This window comes from Diprion similis, chromosome 11, assembly GCF_021155765.1.
Source record: "Diprion similis isolate iyDipSimi1 chromosome 11, iyDipSimi1.1, whole genome shotgun sequence".
Lineage (NCBI taxonomy): Eukaryota > Metazoa > Arthropoda > Insecta > Hymenoptera > Diprionidae > Diprion > Diprion similis.
Window position 1 is genome coordinate 5,580,841 of NC_060115.1, and position 20,085 is coordinate 5,600,925.

General features: G+C 36.8%; 3 protein-coding genes across 11 annotated transcripts in view; 2 read left to right on the top strand and 1 right to left on the bottom strand.

Annotated features, from left to right (window-relative positions):
* The window catches only part of LOC124412671 (transcriptional regulator ovo), a 62,620-nt gene extending 60,305 nt beyond the window's left edge, over positions 1–2,315 (top strand). For all 4 annotated transcript variants that reach the window (XM_046892738.1, XM_046892736.1, XM_046892739.1 and 1 more), the window contains exons 6-8: positions 452–589; positions 680–979; positions 1,203–2,315. In XM_046892738.1, coding sequence (XP_046748694.1) covers positions 452–589; positions 680–979; positions 1,203–1,373 — 609 coding nt within the window. In that variant the 3' untranslated portion in view covers positions 1,374–2,315. The remainder of the gene's footprint in view (positions 1–451; positions 590–679; positions 980–1,202) is intronic.
* A 1,261-nt stretch (positions 2,316–3,576) lies between these two features.
* On the bottom strand, positions 3,577–17,621 carry LOC124412673 (glutamine-dependent NAD(+) synthetase). Of its 6 annotated transcripts, XM_046892740.1 has the most exons (14): positions 16,043–16,225; positions 15,776–15,864; positions 7,690–7,878; positions 7,361–7,616; positions 7,084–7,276; positions 6,778–7,018; positions 6,448–6,684; positions 6,262–6,377; positions 5,862–6,166; positions 5,545–5,753; positions 5,202–5,427; positions 4,937–5,113; positions 4,159–4,261; positions 3,577–3,962 (listed from the first exon to the last, which is right to left on the bottom strand). In XM_046892740.1, the coding sequence occupies exons 2-14, from the start codon at positions 15,862–15,864 to the stop codon at positions 3,934–3,936; spliced, it is 2,370 nt and encodes a 789-aa protein (XP_046748696.1). In that variant the 5' UTR covers positions 16,043–16,225; the 3' UTR covers positions 3,577–3,933. The 6 variants fall into 6 exon arrangements, with proteins under 6 accessions (XP_046748696.1, XP_046748702.1, XP_046748697.1 ...); XM_046892746.1 differs by lacking the exons at positions 15,776–15,864; positions 16,043–16,225 and adding an exon at positions 17,457–17,621; XM_046892741.1 differs by lacking the exon at positions 16,043–16,225 and having other exon boundaries at positions 15,776–16,005.
* Positions 9,418–15,427, top strand: LOC124412670 (cytosolic carboxypeptidase 2). The gene is made up of 16 exons (XM_046892735.1): positions 9,418–9,778; positions 10,787–10,977; positions 11,042–11,194; positions 11,294–11,577; positions 11,674–11,820; positions 11,893–12,001; positions 12,152–12,397; positions 12,478–12,647; positions 12,765–12,927; positions 12,992–13,219; positions 13,464–13,555; positions 13,641–13,854; positions 13,937–14,057; positions 14,122–14,314; positions 14,405–14,611; positions 14,674–15,427. The coding sequence occupies exons 1-16, from the start codon at positions 9,709–9,711 to the stop codon at positions 15,206–15,208; spliced, it is 3,123 nt and encodes a 1,040-aa protein (XP_046748691.1). The 5' UTR covers positions 9,418–9,708; the 3' UTR covers positions 15,209–15,427.
* Positions 17,622–20,085: the final 2,464 nt, after the last annotated feature.

The following is a 20,085-nucleotide window of genomic DNA, read 5'->3' on the forward strand; positions in this document are numbered from 1 at the left end:
AAGTATATCATATACACACACACACCTGGTAGCTAAAGACAACGACGGTTAAACGATATCGATGAATGCTAACTTAAGCGGTATAGTAATGTGACACCGATTTATTGCGTCGGTATACGATAACACCGCGATAATAGTTTTCCGGAAATATTGAACATTTTAATGATGAGGGTCGTTTTGACGCTAGCGTAATGACTTTTTACAGCGGTGTCTGTTATCGGTATTAGTACACTCACGAGTTGGTGAAATATTTCCTAATTCGATAATGTAGGAAACGTTGGTTGATATTTATTTCGTGAAGAGGTAGCTCATACACGCTGCGAACCATTTTTACGATGGATTACCTATATGCAATGCCAATCATCTTGAGTGCTTTATCCGACCGCGCTGGGCCACGTATTTTGGTTTTGAAATCCCACTAAGAAAAATATCTCTGCATTTTTGATTACAGTTGGGACTTCCGGGCGATGTACAGCTTGAATTTGTAAACGGTGGACACGGCATTAAAAATCCATTAGCAGTCGAAGGTCAACGGCAAGCTGCGGCGACTCGTGAAGAAGAAAAAACCGCGCGCCCAGCACCTGGCAAAGTAAGTCAATAGTCGAGAATCTCACTGTGATCCTGAAAATCGATCCCCGAAACAGCCTTTACTGATAATCATTGATTTAATCTACTTCAGGACGACGACCCGAACAGATTCACCTGCCGCGTATGCAGCAAAAACTTCAGTCTTCAGAGACTCCTGAACCGTCACATGAAATGTCACAGCGATGTGAAACGCTACCTGTGCACATTTTGCGGAAAGGGATTCAACGACACCTTCGACCTTAAAAGGCACACCAGAACGCACACGGGCGTTCGACCTTACAAATGCAATCTTTGTGAGAAGAGCTTTACCCAGCGTTGTTCTTTAGAGAGTCACTGTCTCAAGGTCCACGGTGTTCAGCATCAGTACGCCTACAAAGAACGCCGCACTAAGGTAAGTTGGGTGGCCTCGACGATTAAGGGGTTATGGTCAATAATTTCGTTGCAAGGAAGGTTGAGACTTCAATCCTGTAGTATGACTCGACAAAGAAAACGAAAGGATTTAATTGAACTGTCTCTAATTTTAACAATATCTGGCAGATTCGTATCAAGCGATGACCACAAAAATAAAAATAAATATCTATCACTTCCGTTGCTAAACCACAATAACCTAACAGGTGTACGTCTGCGAGGAGTGCGGTCACACGACGCAAGAACCGGAAGTCCACTACCTTCATCTGAAAGACAAGCACCCGTACAGTCCGGCTCTTCTGAAGTTCTACGACAAACGTCACTTCAAATTCACAAATAGCAACTTCGCAAACATGCTGCTTCAAGTTCGCACGTAAATCCAAGTCTGAGGAATCAGAGAGGTGAGAATAGAGAAGGCAGAGAAGGGGGGGAAATGAAGAAAAATTAGGGGGGAGTGAGGTGGAGGTGCGGCCCGATGGCTGGCAGAATTTTGAAAATCTGAAAATCGACCAGTTCTGTGAATCACGGTCGTTTCTGGGTTTTCAAAAAGCGCAAGGCCATCGTTGGGACACTATATAATGACCTGAGTCTAACGCCGGCATATTTCACGGCCGCGTTTTGAGGGAAAGGAGTGAGTAATATGCAAACACCGTGTTTCTTATTTTCTATCTCTCGATGCGGGGCGTGAAATGGGCAGGTAGTAGGCCTTTTATTTAATTTTAAGGTAACTTTTAGCGGCAGTATTTAACTTTAATTATAATTAATGATTATTCAGGACTATCGTAAGTTAACCGTATATGGAATTACGACAACGGCATAGCTGGAGAGCCTGTAAACTCGGATTCAACGTTTCAGGAATGCTTTTTCACATTTATTTTAATTTTTTTAATATTATTCTACAATATGCAAACGAACTGATAAAGAGACTTTTGAACGAGACTCGATGTGATTTTGGAAAGTTACGTTGCTTTCCGACTTGACGGGCGAGGGGCAAAAGATCCGCGACTCTCGTCTCCAGGAATTGGTGTAAAGGAGAGACTATCACGATGATTTCCTCGTTCCGTGAAGTAATTACGACGTCGCAGATCTTTTGCAGTACCGCGTATATAATAATTCGCCGTAGCTATTGCATCTTAGAAGACTTTATTGTAGAGTTCAGGCATGAATTGCAGCAGCTGTAAACAATTTTTTTAATTTAAGTTTATCATCGTCTATAATAATAAGCCCAATAACACAGTTTCGTTCGTCCTCATCCAAAACTCTCATTGGAAATTATTTATCACTAGTATGTTCGTGTAATTTGACATTGATTTGACGATCATTCACGAGCATTAAACTTGATCATTCCTCGTCTCTTCACTTATATCATTATCACGATCTGTTTTTTTTTTTAATGTTTTCATTTATTCAATACTTTTGTTTCTTAATTCATCACAAGCATAGAATAATCGCGATCACATAGTCGAAACGGGGATTTGTGCAATTTGGTGGTAGGTTTAGAGTTAAATACACGTATCACATGCAGAAGACGTATAGACAGTGAACATAACGCACGCGGCGCACAAATTACGATATAAATAGATAAACCGTATAGAGATAATGTACCTAAACACTATACATAGGCGGACAAGGTGCCAATGTTTTAAGGCACTTTACCAATTGATTGTATACAGCAATATGGATAGTAGTTGAAAATATGACAAAGGAAAGAAAACTTAATATAAAACAACGGACAAAGAATAAGTGTTACTCACGACGAAGGTGCTAAAATCCATCCATTATATTACCTATACACTTGATAAATATAGGAATAACTGTAGCCGTGAACAATTATCGTCAGGCGGCAAAAAAGAGCGATCTAAACAAGGTTTTAGGGCACAGAGATCAGAAATTTCATAAAAGAGAATATGAATAAAATCAATAATAGGAAGAATCGATCGAACAACGTTAGTGTACATATTTGCAATGTACATAATTAATAAAACTTTTCCATGATTTTGGTAATCAGAGACAGGTGAAAACCTCACCCTTGTCTCTCGTCCGCATTAGTCCGTTTTGCTTAAGCGGGCCGCGTTCGAAAAATGTATGTACATAATCTAGATTAAACGTTTGGAAAGAACAGCTCTCGCCTTTTAAACCATGAATTTTCGTCTAAATACTAATATAGAAAAATTGTACCTTGTGACAGATATTTTTTTGTACAATAGGATGAAAATTCGTAGTCTACTTTTAAGTCTTAGAAATACTCAAGTTATAATCGTGTTTACTGAAATATAATCTATTATTTAATTTACATCCAGTATTGTTTCATATATGATAATAATATTATATTTATCGTCGTTAACTTTTAATAGAATCATTTCCGCATAAGATTCGAATGAAGATAGGGCTATAGACGCGAGTACATCATAGAAATGTATATGAATATACTGCAGAACGTCGTGATTATTAATCTGCGCACCTTGAAAGGTCTGTCTTGGCGAAATAAAACGTTTGTATTATACTTTAGATGAAAGAAAGACAATGTTATTCGGATATTATATTTTAGTTTTATTAATAATGGACAATAACAATAAACGTGGTTATGCATTCTGTATGTAGAAGTTAAAGAGATAATAAAAACATCTTAATTTAAGCATATTAGAAACCTTTGGTCCACACAGCGTTAGCATTTAAAATTAAGGAAACATACATAATTTATTCATACAACCTGTACTTTCAATACATTTCGGTATGAAAATATTTACGGTAAGCTTTTTTTTATTTTCATTTTTTTTCCTCTAAAATCAACTGTTTATATAAATATCATTAAAAATTCACATGGGACGGAAACTCATACCATTCCGATCGGTTCTTACATTTTCTAAGGGTATACTTACTGATATATGTATATTTATATACCAGTAGGTATAGGGTATGGTTGGCATAAGCTTAGTATTAAACTACAACACCATGATGGGTTTTATCTGAAAAAAATTATTCGTTAATCTTCAATGAGTATTTTTCAATCGTATGTCAAAGTAATTTATTTTTATTTATTGATCGTCCGTTTATGGGGTTGAAAGTGAATAGAGCATCTATGCGGAAAATGAAATTGTCGACTATCTCATTTATAAAAATAATGGAAAATGTTCGAGAAGACGAATTTTCAATTTTACTTACTCGTTGGATTAAGTCGAATCGGAGAAAGAGTAGGCTTTGCTGAAACACTGGGTTCGTTATTTTGTGCCCACTGCATCTTGTCGTCAGAGCCTATTCGTCTGAGCTGTAATCGAGATGGAAAAGATATATGTATTACCGTAGTTTCCGATAGATTAATTATAATAGAATCATTAGAAGTAATGCAACATTTCAGTTCCATTATCTCAACACTCATACGGGTAATTAGCGAAGCTTCAATGTATACCAAACGAACAAAAAACGAGCAAAATATCGTCGATAGTTAAGACGATGTGCAAAGTGTATGAAAAAGAAGCAAATGCTTTTATTTAATTACTATAAAGTACATACGTACTTTCATTTAAGTTGGTTCATACCCATTCTCTCGCAGTACCTAGATTAATATCCTTTCGTTATTCACAAGAACATGAATAATGAATAAAGTAGAAGAATAAGTCCCTGTTACGTGTTCAGCTAAAAAGTTTTCTCTACGTGTTCGTTACAAACACATTTCGGATAAACGTCGCGAAAAACTAAAAGTGCTCTTCAAAAACGTTGTGGAAGCAATTCCTAATAATATCTACTCAGATCTAAAAACCAACTTGCACGCTATCTGTACACGTATATCATTTACCACGAAAGTATATTTCTTACTATTGACGAGCGAACAATGAGATTGCATCGGATTTTCCATGCCACCCGTTCCCCGTTGCCTCTTAGCAAGTCCTTCGACGCCTGAAAAAGAACTTTGATGCGTTTTTCCGTCTTGTAATAAACTCACCTGATCATCGATCGCCTTAAACTGCCACTTCCAAGTGTGATTGTAAAGGAAAGGTCGGTGGTCAAACCGATTATCGTCGGGACTATACGTTTCGGCGTGGCATGATGGCGTAAGAACGGTCATCTTGTGCCGATTTATCGCGTAACAGCGATAAAAATGTTTTACTTTATCGGCAATCTACAATTAAGAGAATGTAATTGTAGCAATATAGAAATCTTGCAGCGATTTGAAATGTTTGGTCGAAAAAACTCAATCAATTAATCACCTCTTTAGGAGTACAATCCTCCCACATATATAACAATTTGCAAAACATAGAAAATGGTCCTGCACAATTTTGCTTTCTCAATTTTCCAAAAGCCCCGAGCTCTTTGTAGGTCATTCCCATATCGATTTCGTCCAATTGAGCCAATTGGCCGTGTTGCAAAGGCTCCAATTCGGCCGTGGGTGGAGCATCCAATATCGCGTCCAGGGTATGCATGTTATGTTTCTTCCTGAAAAATTCCTACAACTTGTAGACTCAAAATTAAACATTTGCTATACATTAGAGTTAAATTTTTCGAATATTTCTGGGAGATATGGTTCATTCATGAATTCATCAATTCTCTTACCTAAAGTAAATAAGGAACTTCTTCAGATCAGTCTTTGTTACCCCTCCAATTGGATTGACATCCGCACTACTGCAATCGTATTTAGTAAAATAGCCCCTCAAAGCCTCGTCCACATTACCACTTCCCAATACCAAGAGCCCACCGGGTCGGCCTCTAACCCATAACATCAGTTGCGCAAACAGATATGCAATAACCATTCGTAAGCGAGCCTGAACAAATCAACAACTTCAAGTTAACGCTCAGTGACAATGAGTCAAATTGTTTTTGTGCTTATTAATTATGCACGTATTGACTGTAAGTGTTTAATTAAACATTGCCTGAATATTTTGGAGTGCCAAGCTTTCCCTTGGCGAGCCACCGTGCACTTTAAATCTTGGCGTCAATTTGGTAACTTGTTGAAATATACCAAGAACTGCAGAGACTGCTGTATCGATAACAATACTGTGATGGTACGCGCCGATTTGACTGGCCAGTTCAGCAGCTCGTGTCTTTGTTTCAATTGAAGAGTTTTCTGTGGCCATGTAGCAAGTGAACAGAATAACGTTACATAATTGCTTCGGATCAGTGGGAACGTATTCACCATCACCCACGATTTTTCTTATATCCGAAAGAACTTGGGAATCTATAATTAATTGTACGAATTAGGATACACCTAGGATCGCGAAAGTCCCGCGAGTCTCCAACTCTCCCAGATACTGTATCAGACAAATAACTTGCCGCCTTTGCTGACAGAGCTGACGATCATGTCGCACATCGAATAAACCAAACACGCAACAGAGGTCGAGTCTACACCTCCACTGAGGGGCAAGAAAAATCCGCCCTGACAAGATCGCCTGTAAGATAATAACGTATGCATTGATTCATTTTGTGACCGTTAATGATGTTACGATTTATACATTATACCTCAAATAATCCCACAACCAGCATGCCGGAGCCAGAGAGATTTCTTCTTCTGGGGTGTGGTACCACCAACTCGACGACTCATTCTCCTCCATTGAATAATAATCACAACTAATTGGAACATTTGGACGGTTTGAAATTACCCTTTCAGATGTTAATGCATAGTCAACCTTGACCCGGGGGTAAGGTTGAGCTCTCGCAGCTAAGTGCGTTCGAGATCTGATATTGTTTCGATAAGACCTGCAGTAAAGAAACGATTTTAAGACTTTTTTTTTACAGATAACTCATTCATGTCTTCTACACATTCTACATCAAAAGCTCACTCCAACTTGCCTTATATCTTCCAAATCCACCGTCGCTACTGTTACTTCAACATCCTGGAGGGCAAACTCTTTTCCACGATTCAATATCTTACCATTTAAAGCAATGCTAGAACCACCGTTGAAGTAAATTCGGGCACCGTCACATCCACGCAAGTTGCTGAATATGTAGCAGCCACCAGCCTTGAAGGTAGCTGCTTTCACTAGATCAACGGTAACGTAAGCTTTGCGCAGTTCAAAATGTGACCCACTTCCTGTAATAATGATAAAAATTTTTTTTACAGATTTACAATGGATACAGCCGTCTACAATTCGTTACCATTAACAATTATTTCAACGCCATCCAGACTCATCGGTATATGGTTGCTGCTCGGATTCCACAACTCTTCGCATATCTCAAAACCTATGCATGTATCCTTGGTCGATATGACAGCGTCACCAAAAGGCACTGTCGATTGGTCAGTTATAGCTGATATCATTCTAGGCAAAAAATAATCCTCGACCATACGCTCCTGCAAATTATTATGGAGAAAATTAGCTTTTCATTTGCTTTCGAATTAGTCGCATTTCTTGAATGTGGCAATAATTCTGCTTACCTTAGTCCAAGCCGAAAACCATCGTGATTCTCTGTAATTCCCATCTCCGCACATCCTCATCTTTGGTCTAATCAGTAAGATCTTCTTGTTTATGAAAGCTATTCTACAATTGTAATTCACATTCTTGTGCATAACAGGCATACCAACATCGATCAATATATCCTCGCATATTGGTGATTTCAGAAGCTCGGCTAATACTTCCCAGCTATGCAACAGCGTGTCTGATTCATAAAAGTGATCCTCGCAACTATAACCACTGTGAGAAAAAGTTTGAGGTAACGCAAATTGCATTCTTATTTTCTATTTTTTGGCAAATATTCATTGTTTACCATATTTCAAGCTCTGGACCACTTCTATAAGTTGCTCCCATCTCCTTGGCTTGCTGTATACTTTGAAATATCCTTTTTAGGTTCCCATCGAAGTCCATCGCCCATTGGTTCAGCGTGCAAGCCGCTACTGTCACAGTTCGCCCCATATTCCAACAATTAGTCCCTTTGATACGTTTTATACCTTCAGCACTGGAATGTGGAATTAAAGTTTTAAAACCTAGAAACTACATGATACAGAGTAACGATGAATTACACTCATCGATAAATCCAGGGTAGGCTTAAAAACTCAAATATCATTAAGAATAAATTTAAACAAATCCCCTCAAGTGAATGCTAGCTATCTCCAATAATCAGTTCGACTTTAATCATAGTACCAACTCTTTTTCTGCATGAAAATAGCGTAAATGTAGAATGCCAGAAGAATCTACCTCGACTTTAGCTTGTGTAATAATGAATTTGATTGATCAATACTTTAGAACTTGCACAGGAATGCGAGATACAAAAGATATTTCATTAATATTTTCACCTGTTTCAAATATCACCATTCAACTCCAACTATTGTAGTTTTCAATTTAATAGGGTAGAACATTTAAAAAAATATCGACTGATGATTACGATTGCGTGACTTAAAAAGTGAAAATTAAAGTGACAGAAAATGAAGGATAGGAAAAAATCAATTTTAGTTTGTTGTGATTCATTTTCTGGTAAAATTGTTGACTTGCTTGAAACTGACGTCAGTGGAGCAGATTATCTGACGCAGCAATGTTATTAGTAGGAGCCATCAATCATGATCCATTCACGGAATATTTAAAATTTCTTTTAAATTTGAAATCTAGATCGCCTCATATTCTAGCGTGCTGACGTAGGAGATAGTCAACAAACTGTGTGTGTCTGTGTGCGTGCGCACGGAACACCTGTTATAATTTTATTCCATATACATGTAAATTGAACCCTTTCTGAGTCAGAAAGATATCGGAACAACTTGTACTGTGAAGAAAAAGCTGGAAAGTGGGGAGTTTTGATAGGTGAAAAAGAAGAACCTGCCGGTGACTGGTACTAGGATAATATCGGTATTCGAGTGTAACAGATAGAAAATAACACTTCTAAAATTTGCATGTAATTTAACATCAGCAGCGAAATGCATCTGAAGGTCGATCGATTTGGATAAAGTTGTATACATGTTAGAAAACATTTATTTCTTCACCTCACACAAGCAAAGACAAGTTACCTCACGCAATCATACTCACCTAAGGTAGTGCGAGACCTAAATAAATCAAAACCTAATCAAAGTCGCCCGTTCAAATATCAATAATTCTCTCCATCACCTTGTACGTATAACAGATACCAATGCAAGCGACCCTCCAAGCAACCATTGGCTCCACCCCCTGCTTTGATGGTTGTTAGGGAATAGTTATACACAGGTCAATCTACTAGCCAAGAGTTAACTTGCAGCTTGGAAGCCCAAGTGCAAAGTGGAAGACCATCGGTTATGTGGAAGAAAAGCTGAGATTATTTATAAAGGAATCATTATTTATTTTTGTAAAATAATTCGTACAACAAGAAGCCGAGTGCGATAATGTTAAAAGCTAAAAACTAGTACTAACGCAATCGTAATTAAATAGCAAATAATAAACTCCCTACAACATATACTTAATAAACAACAAAAACGATTTAGGAAATAGATAAATTCTTCTATCCTATAAACTTCAGTAAAAATTGTTTCAAAAATGACTGACTATAATTACCAAAGCAAACAAAGGAGTATGCTAAATAGGTGTAATGTTTTATATTAGTTACAAAATGATATAATCTGTAAAGCTTACTAAAAAAAAAAAAAAAGAATTGTCACGAAGACTACAGGCCGGAGTTTAAAAGTTTATACTGGTGCATTGATGGTTGAAAATGTATGTGTAGTGAATGGCACATTAAATTGAAAAGGCCAAGGACCAATAATGATAAATGAAGAAATTATAATGTTAGTCAAGTTGTTCAAATTGTTTGGCGTTGAAGCGCTGAGAAATGGATTTCGCTGTAAACAGCAGAGTAAAAGAACTCCAAGCAGCTCTATTTCCAATTCATCCAATTCCAAGTGAGTTTAATTGCGTAACGCAAAAGCTTGTTCATCAAAATAAGGCTAAATCAGTATCACCAACTTATACTCATGGCTATTTTTATCCAAGTATTATAGAACAGAAAAGGTAGAGAGAGTATGTACATTTTTCAGCATCGTTACATAACACCGCATCGTTCGAAGTTAAAAACACAATGCCGGACTATTACGAATTGGTATCCGAACGTACAGAAAGAATTGGTGAATATTGAATGGGAATGAGAACGCAAAACTTATTTTCAATTAGGAATAGTTTTTAGAAGCCAAATGAATTCCTTTGCAGCTCCACATTCATATGTTACAAAAACAAAACTGAAGAAACGTGTTTCAATGAATGACCTCATCTGTTATCTTTTATATTTATTATTTGTCATTGGTAGCTGTTAAATTGATTTAAAATCACTGTATTGCAATTTCATCTTCCTTAGATTAATTTATCACAAACATGGTGCCTGCAACCTTACTGTTAGCAACACATAAAGCACAAAAAACTGATCGTTATGTTAGTCAAATTCATGCTTTTCATTATGAAATAGATTCTTATAATTAGTTTCACAATTCAAAACTGGCACGTAAAAGTAGAAAAAAATAAGCAGTTGAAGAAATGGGATTAACATGTAAATATTTTGACTATTTGCACAGTTCTAACTATTACGAGCCAGAGAATGCTAATATCTATCAAACGCAATTACAACAACAATTAAATAGTGCCCCTCAACTTTCTGCAAGCGTGATTATGAGCCAATGACCACTTAAAATCTGATGTATGTGTTTAAACCTGTATCTATGATCAATGAAGCATTTTGTATACAAGCCCAAATAAGCGAGTAAAATACAGTGATGCTTCAAGTGGGAACAAAATAATGCTAGCACAGATAAAGTTAGAATAAACATACAGACGAATTACGTTAGACACTAGTTCTAGCAATGAAAGTTTATTCCGTCAAATTGATCAAATTTTGTTTATCAATACGGTCTTATTCGCAGACAGTTATATCACAAGCCAATGCCTACAAGGTCGTCTCGGGATTACGAGAAGAGATATAGAAACTGCTTTGAATTTATCCGCAAGTGTTGCGAGATACCGAGACTCCAAAGAAGCCTTTCCAATTATACCAGATACCCATTCTGGCATCGATGGTATAACACAAGAAGCGAGATGGCCGACAGAGTGTCAAGTAAGATCCTCTAGCTTCCTTAATTTTCTTTATGTAAAAGTTACTCAACCTAGAGTAATTTTAGGTAATACAGGAGAGGATACGCCATATAGAATATTCTCCGGCTACACCAGAACCATATTATGTGCCGAGTGGAAAAGAACCAAAGCCAAAGCCAATTGGAGAGGAATCCGGAACAGTTATTTTTCGATACTGCCCTATGAGTGCCACAAATTATGTACGTATCGATTAATTCTGTTGAAGATTCTTCTTTATCGAAGAAGATAAAATTCAAAACTATTGGTAATATTAGACGAAGCTCAATTGCATGTTTCAGTTCAGCAGATCATGTATCGGCGGGACCATTTTTATACAGGAGCCAATAATAAGTACGTCAAACACAAATTTGAACTGCCTAGATAACTCCGTAGCAAATAGTTTTGCTACCTGTAATTCGGACCTAAAATTTGAATCAAGATTTGAGTCTGGAAACTTGGGCAAGGTCATTAAAATAACGGATACTTACTATCAACTTCACTTGAGAAAGGATCTTTATACTCAAAGACACATGCAGTGGTATTATTTTAGAATATCAAACACCAAAAGTAGGACAATATACAGGTCAGTTGCAATCTGTTTACAGACAAGAATAGGTGTGTATAAAAAAACATTTATAAACAGATGAATTCGCTACTTTCAACCTATTGTTAACAACAGGTTGTCAATTGTAAATTTTTGTAAAGAAGATAGTTTATATAACGAAGGGCTAAAGCCTCTGCTATACTCTACAAAAGATGCATCGATGCACGCTGTTGGGTGGAGGAGGTGCGGCGACAACATCACCTACTACAAAAACGATTCCTCGTAAGTAATTAAATTATATTCATTTAAATTTTTTTCAAATTTAACATTTTCATTCATTTGGATTTGTTCTAGCGATGAAGAGAAAGAGAAACATACATTAACATTCAATGTGTCTTTTCCACACGACCAGGACACAGTGTACTTAGCTCATTGTTACCCATATACATATACAGACCTTCAGGTAATGAATGAATTGGCAATATTCAAATGTTTGTGATCACTAGAATATCAGTATTGCAGAATTCATCAACTTACGTAACGTTTATTCAAGAAATAAATAATCAAAAGAGGAAAACTAACAATGAACTAACATAAGTCTGATTTGTTTTAGGAATATCTGGGATCAATTATCAACGACCCTGCTAAGACCAAGTACACCAAACTCAGATTGTTGTGTCGAAGCTTAGCAGGAAACAATGTCTACTATCTAACTATAACTGCGCCCATGTTCAATGATGACGGACGAAAGAAAAAAGGTGTTGTTATAACTGCGCGTGTACATCCTGGGGAAACACCATCGAGTTGGATGATGAAAGGAATTATTGACTTTCTGACCGGGGATTCGAATCAGGCTAAAGTTAAATGCTTTCTGATAAAATTTCTTCAGAAATTTCACTGTAGAAAAGTAATGTACTAATTATTGACACAATTTTATAGGAACTGCGGGAACGATTTATCTTCAAGTTGGTGCCAATGCTAAATCCGGATGGAGTTATAGTTGGCAATAACAGATGCTCTTTGTCTGGGAAGGACTTGAATCGACAATACAGAACCGTAATGCGAGAGAGTTATCCTTCGGTATGGCATACCAAACTTATGATTCGCAGGTAAGGCACAACGGTACAGAACAGAAAAACATAGCGCAAGAAATATAGCCGATTCAACATTGATAATATAGCTTTGCGTTTTCGTAATATACCTAATAATTATGCATACAATGGCAGATTGATGGAGGAATGTGGTATTGCAATATACTGCGATTTACATGCGCACTCAAGAAGACACAACATATTTATTTACGGTTGTGAAAGTAAAAGGGGTGGATCTGGTGGAAAACTTTCAGAACAAGTTTTTCCTTTAATGTTACACAAGAACGCTGCTGATAAAGTGAGTATCCTGCCGGATCATGCAAGTGAGTGAAATACTGAGGTGTTGGTTTCGCCTGTTTCAGTTTTCATTTGAAAATTGCAAATTCCATATTGAAAAGGGAAAGGAAGGCACAGGGCGAGTAGTTGTCTGGCTAATGGGTGTTCAAAACAGTTACACCATGGAGGCTTCCTTGAGTGGTTCTAAAATTGGCTCCAGAGCTGATACGCACTTTTCCACGCAAGATTACGAACAAATTGGTAAATCTTTTTGTGAAACTCTACTGGATTTCTCCGACGAAGATCCTACGAAGGTCAGGTTTCAAGCAATCTTAATTCTTGTATTTCACAGTAGTCATAACTTCATTTATTAGAATTGTAATTCTGATTATGTTTGATGCTGCGTGGAAATTTTTGGGTAAGCTGAACTTGCAGTACTCAAAATAAATAAACCTGTGCACAAATATATTTTGTGTAACATCCTCTTACAGCATCAAAAATATTAAAAATAAATTCGGCATGCTTCAACTTGCAGGATGAAATTGAACGTAAATGTAGGAACGACTACGAAATAAAATTGTTGCAAGACTTATGAAAGAAGGATCAAGCGCCGATGAACCAACAAATATTAATCTAACCGATTACTCTAGGTATGCTGATTCAAATAAATTTGTTTCTTTAATGCTGATTAGACATTTCACTAATATTTCTTTTCTTTACTTACAAAAATAAAAGCGATGAGGGCGATACATCCGATAGTTCCTCGCAAGACGACAGACGAGAAAGAGGTGACAGAGAATCAAACCGAGATACAGATGACAGTTACCCATACCTTTCCGTCCCACCGCCATCGCCAATACTACCAAGGGCGAAAGGCAATGGAAAAATAAGAAACACAGCAAGGAAAAAATTTTTGGAAAAGAATTCCCAAATCAAAAAGAAAATATTGGTACGAAATTGAACAGGGAAAAAACCAAAACATAGGAGAATATTTGCTTACTCTCGCTTTCCATGCCATATTTATGTTACAGACTCAAAGAGCTGTCATGGATGTGCCGATTACCGATCCAGGAAGTGATTTATACGATGTCAGTGAGTCAGGAGATGAGTATTATTTGGAATCATCAATAGCAACCTCCAGGCTTCCGCAAGGTATACAAAAACCTGAAGTATAATTAATTACAGTATAATAATTCACGTGTCTTTGTAATTGTAGAGAGTCGCTCGAATTTAATGGAAAGGTCCGATGTATCAGAAAAAGATGACGATTGTCGGAAAGATTCTCGAAAAGACTATTTACCATTACCATCGATAATAAGACCTCACAGTCTATCTTTAGGAGAAGAATTACCTCCGGCAAAAGCAACTCATAAATCGAGACAGCAGCCACGTTATCTGCCACAGCCAAAGCAAGTTTTCATTTCAAGTTACCATATGGCAAAGAAAGGTCAATCGGTTATAAATTCATTAGGTAACATCTTGTTTCTCTATTGTTTCAGAACATCAAGACACCTATCTCCTATATTTTCAAAACATCAGGATGTTCATATAAAAATGGCCTCTTTGCGTCAGCAACTTTGGACAGGCGTTCCAATGAGGAGCCAATACAAAGAAGATGGAGGAAATCCGTTCATTCAAAGTTCTAATGGCTGGGGAGCATCCAGCCTGGCCTTGGCTTACCAAACTGATAGCGAGACTCTGCTCAAGTAAGAAAACAGCTTGTAAATAATAATGATCCTCTTTAAGGCTAAAATCCAATCAATTTCAGGTCTTGCTCAAAAAAATTAGAGGCATTAGACTACAGTCAGAAAACGAATGGAGAGTCAAGAAAAGTGAAGAAAAAAATGTTGAAAAAGCAGGCAAAGGTAATCAACATTCTACCAATCCATGTTGATGAAGAAGAAGTCCCAAAGCCAATTAAAAAGAAAAGGACACGATTAAGACGTCAGAAGACTGTAAATATGAACACTATCGTATCAGATAGTAACGCAATATCGACCAGGGCAGATAAAATAGATTCCCTGAGATTGTTCGGCATTGCAAAACTACCGAAACCGGAAGCTAAGCAAAAATCTGAATCTAAACGAAAATTCCGTAAAGGAGGTCTAGTTGTTACCGCCGCTACCAGCATGCCCAAAACAAAACAAAAGTTAATGATTGACCCCACAACCGACAGTTCCAGTTCAGATGAAGTTCAGCATAGCGTGCGGCCAAGAACAGCGAAGAAAAAAAAGAAAGCGCTGGTCAAGAAGAAACGAGTACTTAGCGCCAGTGTTATGCTCGGGGCTATGGCAGTAAAATAGTGAATTGAAAAATAAGGAACCATGAAGCTTCCAAATTTACAATAAAAGCGAAGCTCATCATACGATCCAGGGAACGTATCCCCATTTCACCTGAACTTGAAAAATCAATTTAGTGCGAAAGATAATTAACCATGTATTCTTGTCTATCCATTTTGTACCACGGTCCCGAAAAATGTAGTATACGAATAACGAATTGAATAAAAATATACATCTCGATTAGTTTAGAGAATTTGCCCGAGACTCAGGAATATAGGTTAAAACAAACGGTAAGAAAATAGATACAATATGCAGAAATCGGCGAGGACGAATTTCACACATCCCCATTCAAATAATGGAAATTTTTAAATAGTTCAACTTAGCTAGCCCTTACCTAACCTAGTTTGGCCCTGGCAGGCCCTGGGTCAAGCCTAACCTGACCCGGAGGAGAACTAGCAATATAAAATTAAGAGTGAGCTTTTGAATTTACGAGAATTGTTGAATTAGATTTAAAAAAATAGCTCTCGTTTCTATTAAAGGATATAAGTCATAAGAGCAACGGAGAGAATTTTAAAACAGGTGTAATATAACCTTTCACTTCTCTGCGGCTCGCGCTCTTCTCTCTGTCTAGAAAGATTTCCACTGTAGTGTTTGCGTTTCCTGGATTCAGTATTATGCATCTACACAAATAATGAGAAAAAAATCACGTTAACGGTAAAAAAAAAATTACTAAACAATCACAAAAATGCAGACAAAAGGCTATCCTATCACGATATGCAAAATATTATCGAATTCTTCGTAACTTGGAAGACAATTAGTTTTTATTCACTGCTGCAAGTAAGATAAACTCATACTTACCCGTGGAAGTTCACGGCAGTCCTTAATCAACGGGATTACAGTACATACATATGCTGAATTCAATCACAGGACAGAAACAAAGCATGAATAAAAAATACGGGCAAGTACCTTGCGCTGTTCGGTAATAACACGGGTAATAACGTGATATTGCACAACCATACGAAAGTCAACGACACACGGTTAGAAAAAATTAGAGCCTAATGCAAACGAGTTCGTGGATTCACACACGGACTATTTGCCGTTTGAATACCGCAGGAATTTCTTGCTCCATTTTAATGCGCAATACACCCTCTTTTCCTAAATGCATAAAGATCTCAAGTGTCGTTTGGATTCATTGCATAATGCCGCCTTGCGCTGGAACAATGAAGCTATTCGAAGGATATTTCCAAGAGAATTTACAACAGAATTCGGCATGATTGTTGCAGCGTGATTCGAACGATTCGAACGATAGAAACGAACGAATCTCTTCAATGATATACTTCGATTTATCACGTACAGGTGGCGATTAAACGGTTCTTCCTTCTAACGTTCTCGCGAATGCACAAACTGTAACGTGATTGGTAAATAACCTAGATTGATGCATGAATAACCCTGGAATTGATGAACGTTCGTTAAATACTCGATATCTTTGATTGGATATCAACATTGTTTCATTATTATACCTATATCTCCAAATTCGAAGTCTATGTATCTCAAACGCAAAGAAGAACTGTTTGCTAGGCTCATTTTATGCAGAATTCTCATTACAAACTCGACTCCAATACATTTTTATTTGGCGCAAAAATAAAGAAATGGCATAAATTCTAAGAATTTGTTATTGCGATTTCTCAAAATCTTAATTTTCTGTTTTTATTATTGTTGACTATCAAATTTACGCTGCTTACACGTGTTTCATAAGATTAACAACAATAAAAACAGAAGATTACGCCGGTGAAACGTTTAATGGACGTTCATGAATTTAGGGATAAGATTGCTAATCTAAGATCGTAACGTGTGTGATGTAAATTAGATGCCCTATAATAAGAACTCTAGTATAAATTGCCTCGGTTATCGGAGAAATATTTTTTTTTTCTGCGCCAGACCATAGTTGTATTCGAAAATTGACTGACAGTACTGTCAGTACTAGATTTCCATATGGACATGGCCATGGCCATTACGCGAACTTGCGACAAAATGTTACATAGGTTGCTTTTCCATATTCCATATACGCCGAGCTTATTGTTATGAGAAAAAATGAAAGAAGAAAAATATTCTAATATAAGAGAAAAGCTTGCTGTTGAAGTTGGCATAAAAAAATCGGCCCAATTTTGTCAGGCTAACGAAAGACTTAATTAATTGAAAAGAAGAAGCTTTTAATTTATATCTGTAACATTTGAGTGTCTTGACATTGAAATGCAAGTTAGCATTTTTTCACTTGTGTGCATAAAGCAGACTTGCGCTTACAATTAGTCAGAAGCTGCGTGATCTTCATTCTTGACGTTATAATGACGAGGACGGGATAATATCTGTGAATATATAATACATATAATGATACTGCGATGGTTAATCATTTCACGGAACGTCATTCCCGAAGTGATGAAATATTGCAAAGAAATATTACCGCACCGTAATGCGAAGTCGTATTTCGACAAGTGCTACACCCGCATATTGTTTCCTTGAAAATAGACGAATCTTTGAATATTCATTATTCGATGCTTGAACGTCACAAATTTAACAGAATCGAACATTTTACCCATCCTTTTCATCGCCGTAGAAATGGTTTGATGCATGGGTCAACACAATGACCTGGATATCCGCCGATTGTGAAAATAATTTAAATATTCACACGGAACGCTACCTGTTATAAATAATTCACAATTATACCATCAACTAAAATGGCAATACAGACACGAGGACAATCGGTACAAGGCTGGTTACGTGCATTTAAATCATTCGTTTACTAGATTTACAAGATAATATAATAATCTGTACCATCGCAGTGATCGGTTGATGTAATTTTCATAAATTACAGAGTTTTTTCAACCCAAGAGACGCATTCGATGAGCATGGGATTAGTGCACCCTTCGTGCAGTTATCTATTTATACAGATTGATTTAAAATGCTATAAACTTCCCTGCTTTAAAGACAGAAAGTCATTTGTCGTGGAGTTGATCGCCGTAGAATTGCGTGTCATATTCTCGTTACAATTCTTAGTTTTCTCATGAGATCTCATTTTCTTAGATCTCACGAAACAAGCCGCAAGTAAACTGCGTGAGAAACGAGCCGCACGATCAGACTGAACCTGAAGCAAACAAATGATTCACTTTTAAAATAAAAGAAAAATTTATTCCATTCAAACTTGATCACCAACTTTTCCATCAGTGGTATGCACCTATATAAACGGAAGATGATTATACTGACGTAAAATGCAGCCAGAACTCTTTCAGCACGCATCGCAGTTTAAGTTGCATACCTACTTTTTTTTTCAGACTACGGACTTTGGGTATTGCGATACAGTTGCGACTACATGTCGCGTTACATGATGTGCAAATATAGTATAGGCACAAGCAGGCCATGCTTTGCACGTATCGCGTCATAATAAGGATAACCATTTTTTGCCCCGAATACTATGACCTCTCTAATAAATATATGCAGGCCAAATATTAATAAGCGATGGACTATTGGCGCGTAAATAATCTGCAGGTATATTAAGTCAAGTCAAAAACCTGCAGCTATGCAAAATTCAAGTTTGGCAAAATATGCCACCAATACACGTAAAGTATTTTTAAAACAACGACCACAGTGAACATACTTTAATGACACTGCATCAGAATAAAACCTTGATTCACACATTAACAAGTGGATTCTGGCTGACCATCCAGCAGCCTTCTAACTTTCCGTTTCCAAGCTCGTTTCAAGGTGAAATAACAACAACAACCACAAAAATGGTAGTAGTAGTAATAATAATAATAATAATAATAATAATACGTAATTTTCTTGTTCGCACATTAAAAACAAAATGTCAAAATTGAGATCAGCATTAAAAAACACTCAGGTACCATAGTACACGAATATTAGATGATTTCTAGGCTTTGGACTAATATATTTGACCTGCAGCCATGAGGTACAGTTTTTTTTCAGCTGACCTTGGATTCATGACCTATGACCATAAGAACCTTGTAGTACCAATTTTTTTAAGACTCCGTTCAACCATTCTCAAGATATCATCATTTTTGTTTACTTGTTATAATTTTGTTATTTAAATATTTCGAAAAACACTAAACTGATCGGAGTCAAAATCTAATCAGTTCTGGCTTAGACAAAGTCACGTCGATTGAGAATCGTAAGAATCTTAAATCGTAACTCGTTCTCAATATTATACCGTGTCGAAAAAGAAATATTTTGTTGGAAAGAATATTTACTACACTGGGAATATAAAAATATCTACGCATGAGTAGAGTAGAACACGTGGTGTACGCACAAACTGAGGACGTATTGTTTGTTAATAAGATCAAAAGCAAGAATAGCGATGTCACATCGATCACACGTGGTCGTGACTTGCGGAATTGTGAATTCCGTTCCACGATTTCTGAAATGAGAATGATTTTTCAAGTTTATTCTTCTTAATTGATTTACAATTATTTCGTATATATTCTTATCATTAAAAATTACTTACACCCAAGTCAGTTGATTGTTGTAAACATATGAAAATGAATAATATATCAAGGAACAAAATATCAAGGCAAGGATAAACACAACGCAGATAAAAGCAGTCGAGCAATTACGAAAACCGGCTAAAAGTTATTAACCTCTGACAGCAAAGTGATCGACAGAATAAAAAAAATTAGTGGAAAATACGACAGGCTGATCCAATTTTACGCGTATATAACATATTGCACGTCTATTCCAAATACGAGAGGGGGGTACAACGGAAACTACGCAAGAATGATCCGAAGAAACAGTTTGCATGCGATTAATTAGCCATTCTAATCAAAGCATTATACCTATATCTGATAATAATTGGCGTCAACTAGTGCGCTGATGCAAAGGTGGGGAGGCGGTCA